At 42.1% G+C, this 17,141-nt stretch overlaps 2 protein-coding genes across 2 annotated transcripts; one reads left to right on the top strand and one right to left on the bottom strand.

Annotated features, from left to right (window-relative positions):
* Positions 1-3,529: 3,529 nt before the first annotated feature.
* LOC103928561 (mitogen-activated protein kinase homolog NTF3) lies at positions 3,530-5,931 on the bottom strand. The gene is made up of 3 exons (XM_009337629.3): positions 5,565-5,931; positions 5,051-5,478; positions 3,530-4,478 (listed from the first exon to the last, which is right to left on the bottom strand). Exons 2-3 carry the CDS (start codon positions 5,471-5,473, stop codon positions 3,783-3,785), a joined length of 1,119 nt encoding a protein of 372 aa, XP_009335904.1. The 5' UTR covers positions 5,474-5,478; positions 5,565-5,931; the 3' UTR covers positions 3,530-3,782.
* Positions 5,932-11,848: 5,917 nt separating this feature from the next.
* On the top strand, positions 11,849-12,712 carry LOC125477081 (plant UBX domain-containing protein 3-like). The gene is made up of 3 exons (XM_048583895.1): positions 11,849-11,976; positions 12,069-12,410; positions 12,574-12,712. The coding sequence occupies exons 1-3, from the start codon at positions 11,849-11,851 to the stop codon at positions 12,710-12,712; spliced, it is 609 nt and encodes a 202-aa protein (XP_048439852.1).
* Positions 12,713-17,141: the final 4,429 nt, after the last annotated feature.

The following is a 17,141-nucleotide window of genomic DNA, read 5'->3' on the forward strand; positions in this document are numbered from 1 at the left end:
TAGTACTCCAGGTACCATATTTGGTTCTTTTTTTCTTTTTATTGTTAGGTATCGATCAAGATATCTCGAGAGAGATCGAGATAGAGAGATCAAGTTGGTTCGTAGGGTCCAGTAATTCACCCTTTTGCAAAGTGGTCCCCAAAACTGATTTTATTTGGTTTTGGTTTTTTTTTTTTTTCCTTCTGTAGCCATGATTTTCATATTCTTTTTTCTTTTCTTCTGCTTAAACTGTTTAAAAAAAAATGGAAATAAAATAAATAAAACATGGAAACAGTCTTGATTCGTGCATCTTTTCAATTTGTGCTGTTTTTCTGACTTTCTTTAGCTTTTGAGGTTGTAGGTGCTTGTGCTTTTTTCATTATAAGTCTCTATGAAAAAAGTTGGGACTTATCAATCATCTAGTACTTGACCATGACTTCCTTTCTATGCGTTACTCCTGCTTTAAAGAAAATACGGACATGCGGATGCGGTCGATATATCATTCAAATGTCGTTGTAATTATTGATATATTGTTGATAACTTGATATGGTGGAGTTACATTTGTTAGAATGTACTTGATATGGTTGTTGGTTTATTGTCTTTCGTGTCCACAAGTGCAATTAACTGCAACGTATAATTGATAATCTTGCGCAAAATCATTAGTAGTGATTATAAATCATTTGGAAGACGTACTAAATTATTATGTATTCATGAAGCTACAATTTTATGCTCTTCAAGGCTCTTTCCTTTAATTTTGCATATCATTAGAAGCTTCTAGCTAGGGTTTCCTACACTTGAATATCATGTATCCATGATCAAGCACGGAAGATCAATTGTGTACGTTAAAGTAGTGATTTTTTTAAAGTAAAATGTAAGCTAATGTATATGTAGTGCTGTCGTCTCACCTTTCTCAATTCTCACTCCTCTTACCGACCCTAAACTAGGGTTACTTACTTGTCCTTAAAATATTCTTGCATCTGCCTTCGTCGTGAAGGCAATTAAATCATTAGGTATATGCTCTTGCTTGCAAGTAATCACGTCTCCAGATGTTGAGTTTATTATTTGCAGAATAAGATTTTTTTTGTTCATCAATTAGTAGAATCCTATTCGATCATAGTTTTTAATGAGAAATAATAACCGCACACCGTTTTTCTCATCTATTACTCTCTTAATTTTTAGTCATCTAATTGAATAAATCATGCCACTTAGTACTACAATCTAGTGGTATTCCTCTTCACTTGTAAGTGAGAGATCTTAGATTCGATTCTCGTCAAAGACGAATTTGAACCACATTATTGCTAACGTAGTGTGAGGGTATGCCCAACCCCCTTTAGTGTAGATAATATCGTTTGTTTGAAGAAAAAAATGAATAAATAAAAAAAAAACAGCGAGCGTAATTGAATATGTGTTGTTATCATTTCTATTTTTTAATCAAGTAATTAAGATTGTCTAATACTCTGGTTCTGCAACTAGCTAGGGTTCGACACAAAATCCCTAGTTGATATGCTGGGAAGTGGAAGGAGCTAGTGATGAACAGGGAAATGAAGGGTTTGTACATTCCCCTTTATGTGCAATCAGTCGATCAAAGCGATGGACGTGATATATATATATATATGTGTGTGTGTGTGTGTGTGTGTGTGTGTGTGTGTAAGTCAAACTGATAAAATCATCCAATGCACCTCAGATATAATATCCTATTTATGTATATAATTATAATATATGCATGCATGCTTGAATACGCTTACTGATCAAGTCATGCATGCGCAAGGAACCTTCCCGTGCAGCCTTTCAATGTCAGCCAAACTGATCTAGTCATGCATGCGCAAGAACCTTCCCGTTCAGTCTTCCAAAGTTTGCCAATAACAAGTGGGTTTTTCCAAAATCTGTATAAACAATGAAATTCAAAGCCCAAAAACGTTATCAAATCATGAATAAAAGGTGATTTTATTTTAAAACTTGCGTCTACGTATCTCTCTTTATTCTCTACAGGTGCACACATTATATTGACCAACATGTCTAGCGCGCATGTCTATAACAAAATTTCTAATGTAATTATTTTGTATATCTATCTCTTTTATTACATGACTAGTCATGTTACGAAAATGGTAAAATGTGTTAAAACTGTAAATTCTATGTTAGTGAATCAAAGGACGGACCTTGCGTGCTTTTACAAAAGGTTAGGAAAATTTTTATATTGCCAAATGATTTTGCGGTGAAACCTTAACTGTTTTCTTGGTGTCAAAATAGGTGACAACTATTTATGTAATCTCTACACATATGAGCACGATACTTTAGTGAGCTAGGTTAGTTTGGTGCTTGAAACTTGAAAGGTGCCCAATAAGTTGGTTGGTTGGTTAGTTGGTTGGGTGGTTGGACGTACGTCAAGAGCCGAAAAGAAGTGGCCCAAAATTTTTGGTGGGAGACGGAGACAGATCAAAGGGTATAATGTCGGTGCTGCCTAATTTTGCATGGATGTTTTGAGACTAATAACTCAAAAGAAATTGTGTGTCAAAGAAGGACGACACCCACTCTCATCCAGTTACAACACTCAATTATCTGAAAAGGGCAAAAGGAGAAAAGAGTTCCACAAAAAATACAAAAGAAAAAAAAAAAAAAAATCTCGTAGATCTTCTTTCTCTGATCGCCCCTTCTCATATATTGCAATTTTTTCAGTTTAGGGGACACACCGCCACTTGAAAAACGACAACTTTGCATGCATTTAATTAGGGGGGATGCAAAACTGATATGGGTACCAAAAACAAAAGTCAAGAGATGAATTGTTATGCGTTCTATAATAAAAGTGAATTGACACATTTGATATGGCTAACTATTATAATAAATTTATGTGAGGAGCATGCATGTAGTTGTAGACCATAAGTTTTAATTTTTAAAACGCACTGGACCTTGTTACTTTATACTAAGATCTAAATATATTCCTTTCATTTGTAAATAAAAGGTCTTAGATAAGTTTAGCTCACTCACTCACTCTCTTAAAATAGACAATAATATCGTTTGTTCAAAGAGAGAAAAAAAAAAAAAAACGCACTGCACCTTTTCTTGGACATTGGCCCAAGCCTTCTCGAAGAAGAAGGGGACACTCCAACCCAAACCCAGCTCGGGCCTTTAAAAGGGCCAAAATGAAACCCAACGTCATTATGTTTTATCCCACATCGACTGTGCTCGCGCCATGGTTACTTCCTTCGTATAATTGACGTCTTCGGATGTTAATTGCCGAGCTCAGTAATGCTGGCTTGTGACCCAAATGCGGGGGCATTAAAGATGGTGCCGAAGGTAAGTGCATTAAGTCGATCTCATTCTTCACAAAGGAGAAATTATAAGGAGAAATGATGCCGTAAGTGCCGAGTACTTGAGGTATACGCATCGCCCCCCAAGCCTCGTCACCATGACTAGTCTTCTCTCTTGGTGTCTTCCTGTGTATACAGTTTTTAAACCGCGAAACTCATCGAACAGAGAAAGAAGAAGTATCACTTCATCAATGTCTCCGTAGCATGTCTCATGGTAAAATTTCAGTCGATCATACAAAATTACATGGACATAAAATAGTATCTTCATTAACTACAAAAGGAAACCGGTTCCAGACTCCATAGACGTACAAAGACACACATATATACAAACTTAAAACGCCACCAATCATATGCAGGGCTCAGGTTCATAGCTGATCATAACTTATAATTAACGAAGTTATTGAAGGCGAGAGAGACCTGCTGACGCATGCTGCATCAAGATTATTGGAATGGAGACGCATTTCAAAGTCTACATAGAAGAAGCTAGAGAGAAGATGATCAGGAAAACACTGCAGCATTGCCTGTAGCAGCTTCGGGATGGTAAAGAAGCATTTCCCTCCACATCATCTCCCTTATCGTCTCTTCTCCTAAATCCTCGTCTATGTCAAGATCAATAGATACCTCAGCTGGAGGGTTATTATTGGGATCATACAATGGGGACATGTAAGGGTGTTCGAGTGCTTCAGCGACACTAATCCTCTTTGATGGATCAAAAACAAGCATCTTTTGCAGTAGATCAATTGCCAGAGGATGAGCATCAGGGTAAAGGCGGGTAAAGGGGATCCCCATAGAATATGGCAACGATTTTATGTATTTCTTAGCCTTCTGATTGTCTATAAACTGGAGATCCTCCTCCCTCTGGCTTCCAAGGATGTTAATTATGAGTTTGAGCTGGTTGAGGCATTCTGTACCAGGGAAGATAGGTTTCCGGCCAAGAAGCTCAGCAAAGATGCACCCAACAGACCACACATCAATCGACGTTCCATAGTTGTCACAGCAGAGCAGTAGCTCAGGGGCACGGTACCAACGAGTGACAACATACTCGGTCATAAACTGCCCCTTTCCTGTGCTGGTACGAGCTAGCCCAAAATCACATATTTTTAAGTCACAGTTTGCATTGACAAGAAGGTTCCCAGGCTTCAAATCACGATGGAGAATGTTTGCAGAATGAAGATACTTTAGGCCTCGAAGCAGCTGCATGGACATTCTATTTTCTTTAGAATAAGTAAAAACAAGACAACTGTGAATAACCCTTTTCAAGAAGAAGTACAAAAAAGGGTCTTTTCCGAAAAAAGAAAAAGGATGAAAGGCATAAGGAAGCACAGGAAAAGCAAATCTAGCGGTTCAATCAATCCATCATACTCTTCTCTTAAAAGCCCTACTCCAAACCAAATCAATGATTGACATTCAAATTGACGAAAGAAACGTTAGCACCACTCATCAGTCTAGCACGGTTACGTAAATTCTACAATGCAACAATTTAGTGCAGCGGTCTAGTCTCCGAATTTTCATAAAACTGAAAGAGAATTGTCAAAGTATTCTGCAGTATCAGTTTCTATGAAGCATTCTAAAATGTAAAGATGTCTCCTTTAAAATGTATGATGTTTCATTTTCCAAGTAGCCAACAATGGACAAGATAGCAAAGTAAATTCGACAATATAGGGACGAGAGTACGAGTTCATACCGGATTAAATCACCAAAATTAGTAACAATTTCACCAACAAAACAAAGTGAAAGACAATCCGAAAACATTCAATTTATGTTACCTGAAAGAGGAAATACTGGCAGTGATCATTCGAAAGCGGCTGCGAAGACTTAATAATCTGGTGGAGATCCGTATCCATGAGCTCATACACCAAGTAAACATCTTTAAAGCTCTTCCTCTGAATCGGCATCATCACATCCTTCAAAGCAATCACATTCTCGTGCCGGAGGTGCTGCAGCAGCTTCAGCTCCCGCAGCGTCCGCAGTGCGTCGATTCGGTTCTCGAACGCATTGTTGATCTTCTTGATCGCCACCTTCTCGTTCGTCTCCCTGTTCACCGACGAGCAAACGATGCCGTACGCTCCCCGCCCGATCGGCTTGATCGGCACGTACTTGGTGTCGATCTCGAACAGCGTCTGCCACATCGAGTAGTAATGCTTCCCTTTCGACCCGATCCCGTTCGGAGGCTCCACTTGCGTCGCCATTGTTCCTTCACATTAACAAATTCGATTAATTTCTGCTTCTTTTTCAGCAAATAGCCATGGAATTTTCGCATCAAACAAACAAAGATTTTACCTTTTTAGTCCCGTCCCATCCAATCCGCCAACCCAAGTCCGAATTAGTCCCAATTCTCATCCAATCCACCGCAAACCCAGACCATTTCGCAACTATCCGCAAATTAGCCCCAATTTCATCGGCACAAACCCTAGTTTCCAATTTCGCGCCAGAATTTACCGAATCAAATCATCGGGAATTGGGAATTCGATTTCCGATCTGGGTGTGTAGAAATAGGGGCGATTGAAGAGCTGTAGATTCGTTATCTCGACGCGATCAGAGCAGAGAGGGGAATAAGCATGTGACAATTATGCGGATTTTATTTATTTGGACTATTATTTTAATTTTATTATTTATTATTTTCTTGTTTTTGTCTAATGGACGATGGATCGCAGCATCTATCACCGGATTTCGCTCTTGTAACGCTAGCGAGAAGAGCAACGGGATATTTTAATGGGCGGGACCCATTTTTTGCAGGGCGGGCATTCAACGGTCTTGCTACGTCGTCGTTCAATTCGATCACGACGAAAATTCACAAAATGAAAAGTTTTGTCAAACTTCAGCTCAATCAGGAATCTTGTCAAAACACCTTAAAATTTGGAACTTCTTGTTCTGTATGCATTTACTTCGTATATTTCTTATTTAACGGTCAGACACGCAACTAGAAAAAAAAGGACTATCACATTTGATTGTTACATAATGAATGTATACGAAAATGCATGTACCGTAGTTAAATTACAAAAATGACCTTACTCAAGAAATGTCATGTGCATCGTTCGTGCTTCGTTGTTGGTGGAAAAATTAGTTGGTCTAAATGCAAGTGATGAATTTTAATTATCTTTTAATTGAAGTGACACGTTACTTCATTTTTCTTCTCATATCGACAATGCAATTATGATAAAGGTTCGTACAACCATTCAGGATCTTCTAAACAAAAGTAAGCCTTATGATCATAGTCGCTTTAGTTAGATTGACAGCCTCTCCTTTAGAGCAGCTCCAGCGTGTGTTGGAGCCTGAGCAAGCAAGCCCAGTGTGCTGGCGAGGGAGCCCGAGCAAGCCCGAGGGAGAGGTCCGGCACGAGTTGCCAACCCGAGAGTCCGAAGGCAACGTGACGCAAGGCTGACGTCTGGGCGACATCAACCATCATCTCCTCTGCATTTCTAGGCCTCAACCTGACAGCTACTCGACCTTCGTCGTCCTTGGAAGCAACGAAGATGATTCTCTCTGGACCCAAACCCATCGGAGCCACTGGATCCGTCTTCTTTAAAGGCCAAGTCGGCATCATGGGCTTTCCCGGAGTCGGTGTCATGCTTTTCCGAAGCCGGCTGTAGACATCAAAATTTCGGTGAAATAAATGTTGACCAATAATTAAAATTTCAACGTTCACGTGTCACATAAATTTTACATGTAGCGTGTGATTCAACGAAAAATCGAAATAAATTGGAAAAGTCATCAAATATGACACGTGTCAATACCTGGCAGAAATGATTTATTTCATCTGATTATTTAAATCCAAAAATCAAGTTTTGGAATTCTATAAATAGGAGGCCAAGGCATTCATTTTGGGGGGGAGGAGAAGGAGAAAGAAGGAAGGAAGAAAGAAAGAAGCCTTGAAACTCTAAAGCTCTCAAGCAAATCCCGAAGGATCAAGAAAGCACTCTTCGTTCTTCGTCAAATCGTTCTTCAAGATTCAAGCCCCGACGGCCCTTGAAGAACTTCCACCTTCAAGATCAAGCCCTGACGGCCCTGGAGGAAAGTGTTCATCGTTCATCATCCACCTTCAAGATCAAGCCCCGACGGCCCTTGAAGAACTTCCACCAACTCAAGATCAAGCCCCGACGGCCCTTGAGGAAAGTGTTCATCATCCATCCGTTCAATTCAAGATCAAGCCCCGACGGCCCTGGAGGAAAGTGTTCATCGTTCATCATCCACCTTCAAGATCAAGCCCCGACGGCCCTTGAAGAACTTCCACCAACTCAAGATCAAGCCCCGACGGCCCTTGAGGAAAGTGTTCATCATCCATCCGTTCAATTCAAGATCAAGCCCCGACGGCCCTTGAAGAACTTCCACCAACTCAAGATCAAGCCCCGACGGCCCTTGAGGAAAGTGTTCATCGTTCATCATCCGTTCTTCAAGATTCAAGCCCCGATGGCCCTTGAAGAACTTCCACCAACTCAAGATCAAGCCCCGACGGCCCTTGAAGAAAGTGTTCATCGCTCATCATCCGTTCATTCTAAGATCAAGCCCCAACGGCCCCTTTGGATCAACAACCTCAACAAATCCACACATCCGTTCATCCTTCAAGATTAAGCCCAGAAGCCCTTGAAGATCCGTTCATCCTAAGATCAAGCCCCAACGGCCCCTTTGGATCAACAACCTCAACAAATCCACACATCCGTTCATCCTTCAAGATTAAGCCCAAAAGCCCTTGAAGATCCGTTCATCCATCAACCTTCAAGATCAAGCCCAACGCCCCTTGAAGATCCATTCATCAACTGTGCATCCTTAGATCAAGCCCCGACGGCCCTTTGGATCAACAACTCATCCACAAACCCACACCCTACGAAGATAGAATCAGAGGACCAAATTACAAAGAGATTGTAACCCCAAAATCATTAATACAAAATATATATTTTGTACACGTATTCTTGTCTCTCTGGTTTCAGGAATTTCTCGTGTTTACAAATTTGGCACGCCCAGTGGGACAATCTCTACCTCTCATCTCTATCCTCAAATCATCGAAAAACGCAAATGGCATCAAGAAAGGATCAAGCTGTTCCTGCAATCAAAGCAAAGAACAAGAACATCATCGCCGCAAGTGGTGATATTTCGGGCATCATAACCCGAAGTAAGGCAAAAGATCTTTTTGCCGCAGCTTCCGCCCCTGCATTAACTCTGTCAAAGGAACAAGAGCACCTGAGGTACGAGCCTGTGATCACCCTAGCCTCGCTAAGGGCATCAAAAGGGGAGAGCCCAAAGAAATACTCAGAGTCCCTACTCTCTGACGCTGATTCGAGCGGCAGTACAACCATGCAAGTCATGACCACTGGAGCAACTTCAATCGAGGAGCAGCTATCTCAGATGAATGAAGCAATCGCAAAGCTCACACGAACTGTGGAAGAGAAAGACTTGCAGATTGCCGCACTTGTCAACCAACTAGATGCGCTGCTCGACGTGAAAGTCGACCCAATTGTTGGCCTATTAAAGAAAGAAGGCGACGAAGAGGAGGAGCCACCAGTGGAGAAAGTCGAAGAGAAGCCGAAGCTAGACCAAGCCACGACATCCATGGGATCTCTCTCTATCCAGCAACTACAGGAGATGATTGCAAGCACTATCAAGACACAGTACGAAGGAAGCTCGCATGACTCCGTACTGTACTCAAAGCCTTACTCCAAGAAGATTGATGCTTTGAAGATGCCAAGGGGTTATCAGCCCCCAAAATTCATGCAGTTCGATGGAAAAGGCAACCCGAAGCAACATGTCGCCCATTTCATTGAGACTTGCAACAATGCTGGGACAGAGGGAGACTACCTCGTCAAACAGTTCGTGCGTTCGCTGAAAAGTAACGCTTTTGACTGGTACACTGACCTCGAACCTGAGTCTATCAACAGTTGGGACCAGCTAGAAAGGGAATTCCTCAACCGTTTCTACAGCACTCGTCGTACTGTAAGCATGCTAGAGCTAACCAGCACGAAACAGTGGAAAGATGAACCTGTCGTCAACTACATAAATAGATGGCGTTCTCTAAGTCTGGATTGCAAAGATCGGCTTTCTGAAACCTCTGCCATTGAGATGTGCGTTCAAGGCATGCAGTGGGGACTACACTACATCCTTCAAGGCATCAAACCACGAACATTCGAGGAGTTAGCCACCCGCGCCCATGATATGGAGTTAAGCATCACCCGTCATGGGAAGAAAGAACAGATCGCCGACTACAAGAATGACAAAGTTTTGGGGCCAAAGGTGGATAAGGCTACGTGGAAACCCACCAAGGAAGCAATGACGATCAACACAACTCCAGTCAAAATCCCTACACGAAGCAAGGCGATTCAAACCGAAGCTTTTCGTGATCAAGAGATACGTAGACGCACTTTGAAGGAGCTTGAGGAGAAGACTTATCCATTCCCCGACTCTGATGTGGTTGCCATGTTGAAAGACTTGCTTGACAAAAAGGTGATCAACCTCCCTGAGTGCAAACGGCCAGAAGATATGAACCGTACTGACAGTCCAAGGTACTGTAAATTCCACCGCTTCATTAGTCATCCGACGGAAAAGTGCTTTGTGCTAAAAGATCTCATCATGAAGTTGGCTCAGAAAGGGATCATCGAGCTAGATCTTAATGATGTGGTGAAGACAAATTATACCACCGTCACTTCTGGCTCTTTGAACTCAAAATCTTCACCTCAACCGCTGGGGGCATGCTCCAAAACCATGTCAGTCAAGTCAAGTGAAGTTGAAGGATGGACTTATGTCACTCCAAAGAAAATGCACAAGAAACATAGGTCTCCTCCACAAGTTCACCAATCGGAAAGGGGGCAAAGCAGCTACCGTCAACCTTCAAAGCTACATGAAAGTGTTGAGGATGATGAAGTTATGACACAAAGATCGTCCGTTGCCATCACAATGCGCGATTTCTTCCCCAAAGACTTCTTCAATCACTCAGTCAAGACTCCTTGCTATGAAGATTGCAAGGAATGCCCCTTTAAGATCATTTGACAAATTCACAAAAGCTCCTCGTTCGCACGAGCCTAAAAGGCGACAACCAAAGCTCCTCGTTCGCACGAGCCTAAAAGGCGACAACCAAAGCTCCTTGTCCGCACGAGCATAAAAGGCGACAACAAACGCTCCTTGCCTGCATGAGCTAAAAATGCAAACGGCACCAAGAAGCTCCTGGCCCGCAAAAGCATAAACTGTGTACGGCAAAATCATCATCAAAATCATCATCAAAATCATCACTCATTTGAACTACGTCATGACTTGATCCCTCCTCAACCAAGGGTACGTAGGCAACTTGAAACTTCAAAACTTCAAGTACAGTCACATCAAAATAAATAAATAAATGTTTCATTAAAGAAAGTCAATATTATTACGTTCTTTGTACAAAAAAATTACATGTTGTTGGTTTCAAAAGAAAAAATAAAAAATAAAAAAATACATATGTTACTATGTATTAGAGAATATATATATATATATATATATATATATATATATATATATATTCTCTATCAAAAAAAAAAAAAAAGAAAAAAAATATACATATGTTACTATGTAAATATATCTATATTCTCTACTCAAAAAAAAAAAAAAAAAAAAAAGCAATTTTCTTTATTAAAAAAAAAAGTACATATGTTACTATATTCTCTATCAAAAAAAAAAAAAAAAAAAAATATACATATGTTACTATGTAAATATATCTATATTCTCTACTCAAAAAAAAAAAAAAAAAAAAAAGCAATTTTCTTTATTAAAAAAAAAAAAAAGTACATATGTTACTATATTCTCTATCAAAAAAATAAAAATAAAAATAAAAATAAAAATAAAAATAAAAAATAAAAAAAAAATAAAAAAAAAAAGCTCGGATCTTTAACTACAGTATTGCAATTATAGTTGCAATTCGACAGATCTAAAAAAAAAGCTCCAGCTTCCTCTCTCTCTCTCTCTCTTCGCAGTCACCCATCACCCCCAATTCTCCATTCAAACCCTCAATCATCAATGGAGCAGCTCAATACCATCGGCCGGGAGCTCGCGATGGGCTCCCAGGGCGGCTTCGGCCAATCCAAGGATTTCCTCGACCTCGTCAAGTCCATCGGCGAAGCTCGATTCAAGGCGGAGGAGGAGCACATCGTCCTCCTCGAGATCGAAACACTTAAACGACGTCTCTCCGGCATAATCCCTAGTGGCATTTTCGGAAATCTGACTAGTCTCCGCACTCTCAGTCTCCGTTTCAACGCTTCAAGAGGTCCTCTGCCTTCAGATCTCTCTGCCTGCGTTACTCATCGTAACCTTTACTTGCAGGGCGATCTTTTCTCCGGCGAGCCCCTTTGACTTTGACTTCCGGGTCGTCTTTCCAAACCCACGATCGCGAATCTGCATCAGCCAATTCAGCAAACAACAATGGCGAAGCCAATGGGATTGGGGAAGAGAGTCTGCGAAACGACGTGTACACGGCAGCTGCATACGGGAATTTGGAGAAGCTTCAGAGGATGGTGGAGCTCATGGGTACTCCGGAGCAGATCGCAAAGGTTGAGCACTTGAGCAGCTAATCTTCAACCCTCACCAGTGTTTTTTTTTAGACCGACACAAAAATGGGGTTCACTTTCCACCGCTCGTCCACACCAACTGCATCTTCGCCTCCGACGCTGTCCTCTACAGCCCCTCCAACCTCGCCACCTGGGTCGACTCCCTCCCTCTCCGAGTACGACGTGTCGTTCAAGTACCAACCCCGGCGACCCCTTCCAGCTCGTCCGTCCCGACTGCTGCTCCTCAGCCACCTGAAACTATCGTTCACACTATCACTTTTTGGAGGAATGGGTTTTCTGTAGATGATGGTCCTTTGCGGAGGCTGGATGATCCCGAAAATGCACCCTTCCTGGAAAGCATCAAGAAGTCCGAGTGCCCGAAAGAGCTTGAACCAGGCAATAAGAGGACTGCTGTTCATGTTAATCTTACTAGGCGGGATGAAGAATATCCTGAACCAGTGAAGAGGCATGTTGCTTTTCAGGGTGTTGGAAGAACTTTAGGTGGCAGCACCTCTGCAGCAGCTACCACTGAGTCAACTGCTGCCGCTCCTCCCCTTACAGGCGCTCCATTGCCTTCAATGGGCTTAGTTGTGGATCAGTCATTGCCGTCGACCTCTGTTCAGCTAAGGTTAGCAGATGGCACGCGTATGGTATCCCACTTCAACACCACCACCAGCACAGCGGCAACAGGTGCATGGAAGTCCACAATCATCATCAAATGCAAGTTGAAGTTGACTTCGAGAGTTTTGGCTGGCTCTTTAAGCCGATGCTGTTTTCGAACAACTTCACAGGCGGCCTCTTCACTTCTCTGTCAAAATCTTCGTCTCTGACCAACAAGACAGCAACTTGCTTCAGATTATGTACGCCATGAAAGCTGCACAGGTACAAGCTCCAGCGCACTCCCTCCACAGCGAGCGGTGTCCCTTGTAGCAAACTCCAACAGTAGCTTGTTCGCTGCCCGTCAACGCCTCCACCGTCAGCAGCAGCAACCATCCTTGCTGTCTTTGCCGCTGTCAACTCCTCCCACGGAGTGTTCCTTCTTCATCTCCACCAATGGAGACATTTGCAGCACTACAAAAAAAAAAAAAAAAAAAAAAAAAAAAAAAAAAAACAACTGAGATCTCGCCAACAACAGCTCATCACCTAGTGCCTGCAAGTCCCTCAGCTTCACTCTGGCCACCGTGGTTAAAATCAGCGAAGAACTTCAGTGACCGCTGTCAAACGACTAGCCGATCATGAAGCTCGACGCTTTGCACTACTTCAAGCTCTGGCTGCTTCTGCACTTCCACCATGGCTGCTGCCTTTGAATGTGATCAACAAAATCAAAGTTTGTCAACTCACACTCAAAGATCTCATCCGTCTGCTTGCCTCTGCTGCTGCCTTTGAATGTGATTGACAAAATCAAAGTTTGTCAACTCACACCCAAAGATCTCCTCCGTCTTCTCTCGGACCCGGCCTGGGTTTTCACCCACGAACTCAGCCTTGCAGATGGCCTTATAAAGAAAAAAAAAAAAAAAAAAAAAAAAAAAAAAAAAGTAGCAATGATTATGCCGGGAAGCATATTTCAAAAGAATAATAAAAAAAAAAAAAGCAGCAATGATGATGCTGGAAGCATCTTTCAAAAGAATAATAGAAAAAAAGAAAAAAAAAATATATATATATATATATGTATAATAAAAACAATGATTGTGTTTCTGGAACCATGTGAAAAAAAAATATATATATATATATAATAAAAAGAAAGGAAAAAACAATGGTGGTGCTTCTGGCACCATCTGAAATATATATATATATATATATATATATATATATATATATATATATATAAATGAATGGTGGATCAGTGCCACCGAAAGCAAACAAATGAATAAAAAATTGATGATGGACAGTGATGTATATGTTTTATCAGTATTTAGCATAATACACTGAATAAAACGAAGCATGTTCATTGATTTTCGAGAAATTACAAGTGCGAAAAAAAAAAAAAAAAAAAAAAAAAAATGTATCTAACAAAGAAAGAGGAAGATGGACCCTTCACAAAGGTCGTTCACGTGAAGTCCCACTACTCGGCCAAACTCCAGGAGCGGGAAGCACCGAAGATAGATCATTCGAGGCCCCAATACTTGGTGGAACGCTTGATGACGCCGGAAAAATGTGCCTCTGGAAGAAAGACGCAAGCCTTTGACGGTCACTTTGAATGCGACCTTGAGATTCTTGCATTTCATCAAGCTTCCTCTTCATGCCCGACGAATAGTTATTTGCAAGCACATGCAAACTTCTATTCTCGTACTTAAGCTGTTGAATCTCCTGCTTAAGATCTTCCACCTCTGCCATCAATGATTCCACCTGACGGGACCGAGCAAGCAGGCGTTGGCCCATGTTGGACACAGAGCCCGCACACTGAACACTAAGAGCGAGGGACTCTTGAACGGCCAACTCATCGGACCGTCCCGACAGCAGCCTACTATCTTTTGGAGTAAGGAGGTTCCTAGCTACTATTGTAGCTGTTGTGGCGTCCTGCATCACGGAGTCTTCACCTGTAAGAGGACCGTTAGAAGATAAGAAAGAAGGACACCATACATTACCTTGAAGCGGCGCAACCGGATCACTGCTGAGACTCAATTCTAAGCTAAGGTTCGATGGGTTAGCCATTTTTCAAAGGTGTTAAAAGAGATGGGTGGATGGAGTTAAAACTCAAAAGGCCGGAGATGATTTTCAGGAATGAGCAATCTTCGAAGTGTACATGTTAGAGGTGATCAATACCTCTATAAAAACGAAGAGGCGCTTGCTCAGAAATCGAAGGGCCGCTTGTTCAAAAGTGAAGAGACATCGCTCTGCAAATCTCAAAAGCTGGATTTTCCGGCGTAAGTTAGGCGACGCTTTCTCGGCTTTCCAGAAAACGCGTTCAACTTTGTCAAAAGATTTCCGACAAAGTTGAAAACACGTGGAGGCTGGCGACGCTTTCGCGGCTTTTCAGAGCACGGGTGCCACTTTGTCAAAAGATCACGTGGAGGTCATCATCGCAGCTACACATCTTTAGCTGACAAGCGCAAAGTTCGGCGACGCTTTCTCTGCTTTTCAGAAAACGCGTGCCACTTTGTCAAAAGAGACGCTCGTTCAGAAATCGAAGAAGCGTCGTTCAGAAATCAAAGAGGCGTATTCAAAGATCGAAGAGTCGTCACTATTTCAAAAAGCCGAATTTGCGGGATCAAAACCTTTGTCGACAAGGGTAAAAGAACAGTACCACCACTTCCTATTGGGAAATCCCTATATATGTCGACCTTCATCTTTTATGGCAAGGCAAACCTGCAAACAAGAAAAAAAGCCCAACTCTTCCTCACCTCCGAGAGTACACTCCCAGCAAAACATCTCAAAATACTCAATTTTTTCCTCTTCCCCAAAGATGATACCAGATGCCTGGAGTACAGATGACCCAGGAGGAAACGGTAGATGGAAGCATGTGCTGATTCATTCACCGCTTCTTCAAAAGCAAAAGTATCTCATATCATCAAGGGCGAAAGCAAAGGTATCTCATATCATGCTTTTTCCCTGTCCTTTTCTTTGTCCTTGCTCTTACATGCAGGAAAAGGGGAAATAGAGTTATCAGTCGGAACCTGAAATCAAACTTCCGACCTGGAACTGATTGCCTGGAACCTTTGCCTGGTTGCTTACCTTGCATTGCTCTCGAGTACTCATCGTCGCTGAGAAGTAATGTTTTGAAGCACCATTTAAATGCAAAGGTTGCATTCAACTCCTGCATCAGAGGACGAATACTACACGAGAAGATGCCAAACCTGCATAAGGAAATACCACTTCTGCAAAGGGAGCAAGTAAGACAAGTGAAAATGATACATCAAAGCATGTGGAGACAAGCACAACAAATATATGTGCTGATTCATTCCCTGCTTCTTCAAAAGCAAATGTATCTTATATCATGCTTTCTCCATGTCCTTTCCTTTGTCCTTGTTATTACTCGCATGGCAAAGTGAAAAGAGCAATCAGACGGCACTTGGAGTCAGTTTTCCGATCTACCCTCTTCAATACGAATTGGGGAAAGATTGAACAAAGAAACAGGTCATCACTTCCACCTCGTGCTTGCCTGCCATGTGTATGAATCCTGCTACCCAGTTCAAGAGCAGCACAAAGGAAAATCAACGATAGGGGGAGACCAAAAGAATCCTCCAGCCCAGTTCAAGATCAAGCCTCGATGGCCCTTGAAGAAATCACAAGTCCGATTCAAAATCAAGTGTTCACCACCTTTGAATCAAATTCAACTCCAGATCAAAGGAGTAAGTTCAGACCTTCGGAGGAGACCAAAAGAATCCTCCAGCCCAGTTCAAGATTAAGCCTGCGGAAAATCAACGATTGGAGGAAACCAGAAAATCTTCCAGTCAAACTCAAGATCAAGCCTCGATGGCCCTTGAAGAAATTTCCAGCCCAATTCAAGATCAAGCCTCGACGGCCCTTGGGTTGACATCTACATTAAGGGACTTCAAAACGCATCTTCTACACGTGACAAGCACATGTCTACGACGCGCCTTGAAGTCGGGGCATTTGTAGACATCAAAATTTCGGTGAAATAAATGTTGACCAATAATTAAAATTTCAACGTTCACGTGTCACATAAATTTTACATGTAGCGTGTGATTCAACGAAAAATCGAAATAAATTGGAAAAGTCATCAAATATGACACGTGTCAATACCTGGCAGAAATGATTTATTTCATCTGATTATTTAAATCCAAAAATCAAGTTTTGGAATTCTATAAATAGGAGGCCAAGGCATTCATTTTGGGGGGGAGGAGAAGGAGAAAGAAGGAAGGAAGAAAGAAAGAAGCCTTGAAACTCTAAAGCTCTCAAGCAAATCCCGAAGGATCAAGAAAGCACTCTTCGTTCTTCGTCAAATCGTTCTTCAAGATTCAAGCCCCGACGGCCCTTGAAGAACTTCCACCTTCAAGATCAAGCCCTGACGGCCCTGGAGGAAAGTGTTCATCGTTCATCATCCACCTTCAAGATCAAGCCCCGACGGCCCTTGAGGAAAGTGTTCATCATCCATCCGTTCAATTCAAGATCAAGCCCCGACGGCCCTGGAGGAAAGTGTTCATCGTTCATCATCCACCTTCAAGATCAAGCCCCGACGGCCCTTGAAGAACTTCCACCAACTCAAGATCAAGCCCCGACGGCCCTTGAGGAAAGTGTTCATCATCCATCCGTTCAATTCAAGATCAAGCCCCGACGGCCCTTGAAGAACTTCCACCAACTCAAGATCAAGCCCCGACAGCCCTTGAGGAAAGTGTTCATCGTTCATCATCCGTTCTTCAAGATTCAAGCCCCGATGGCCCTTGAAGAACTTCCACCA

The sequence above is a fragment of a genome, unplaced genomic scaffold (genome assembly GCF_019419815.1).
Source record: "Pyrus x bretschneideri cultivar Hongxiangsu unplaced genomic scaffold, Pyrus_bretschneideri_v1 Contig1, whole genome shotgun sequence".
NCBI lineage: Eukaryota > Viridiplantae > Streptophyta > Magnoliopsida > Rosales > Rosaceae > Pyrus > Pyrus x bretschneideri.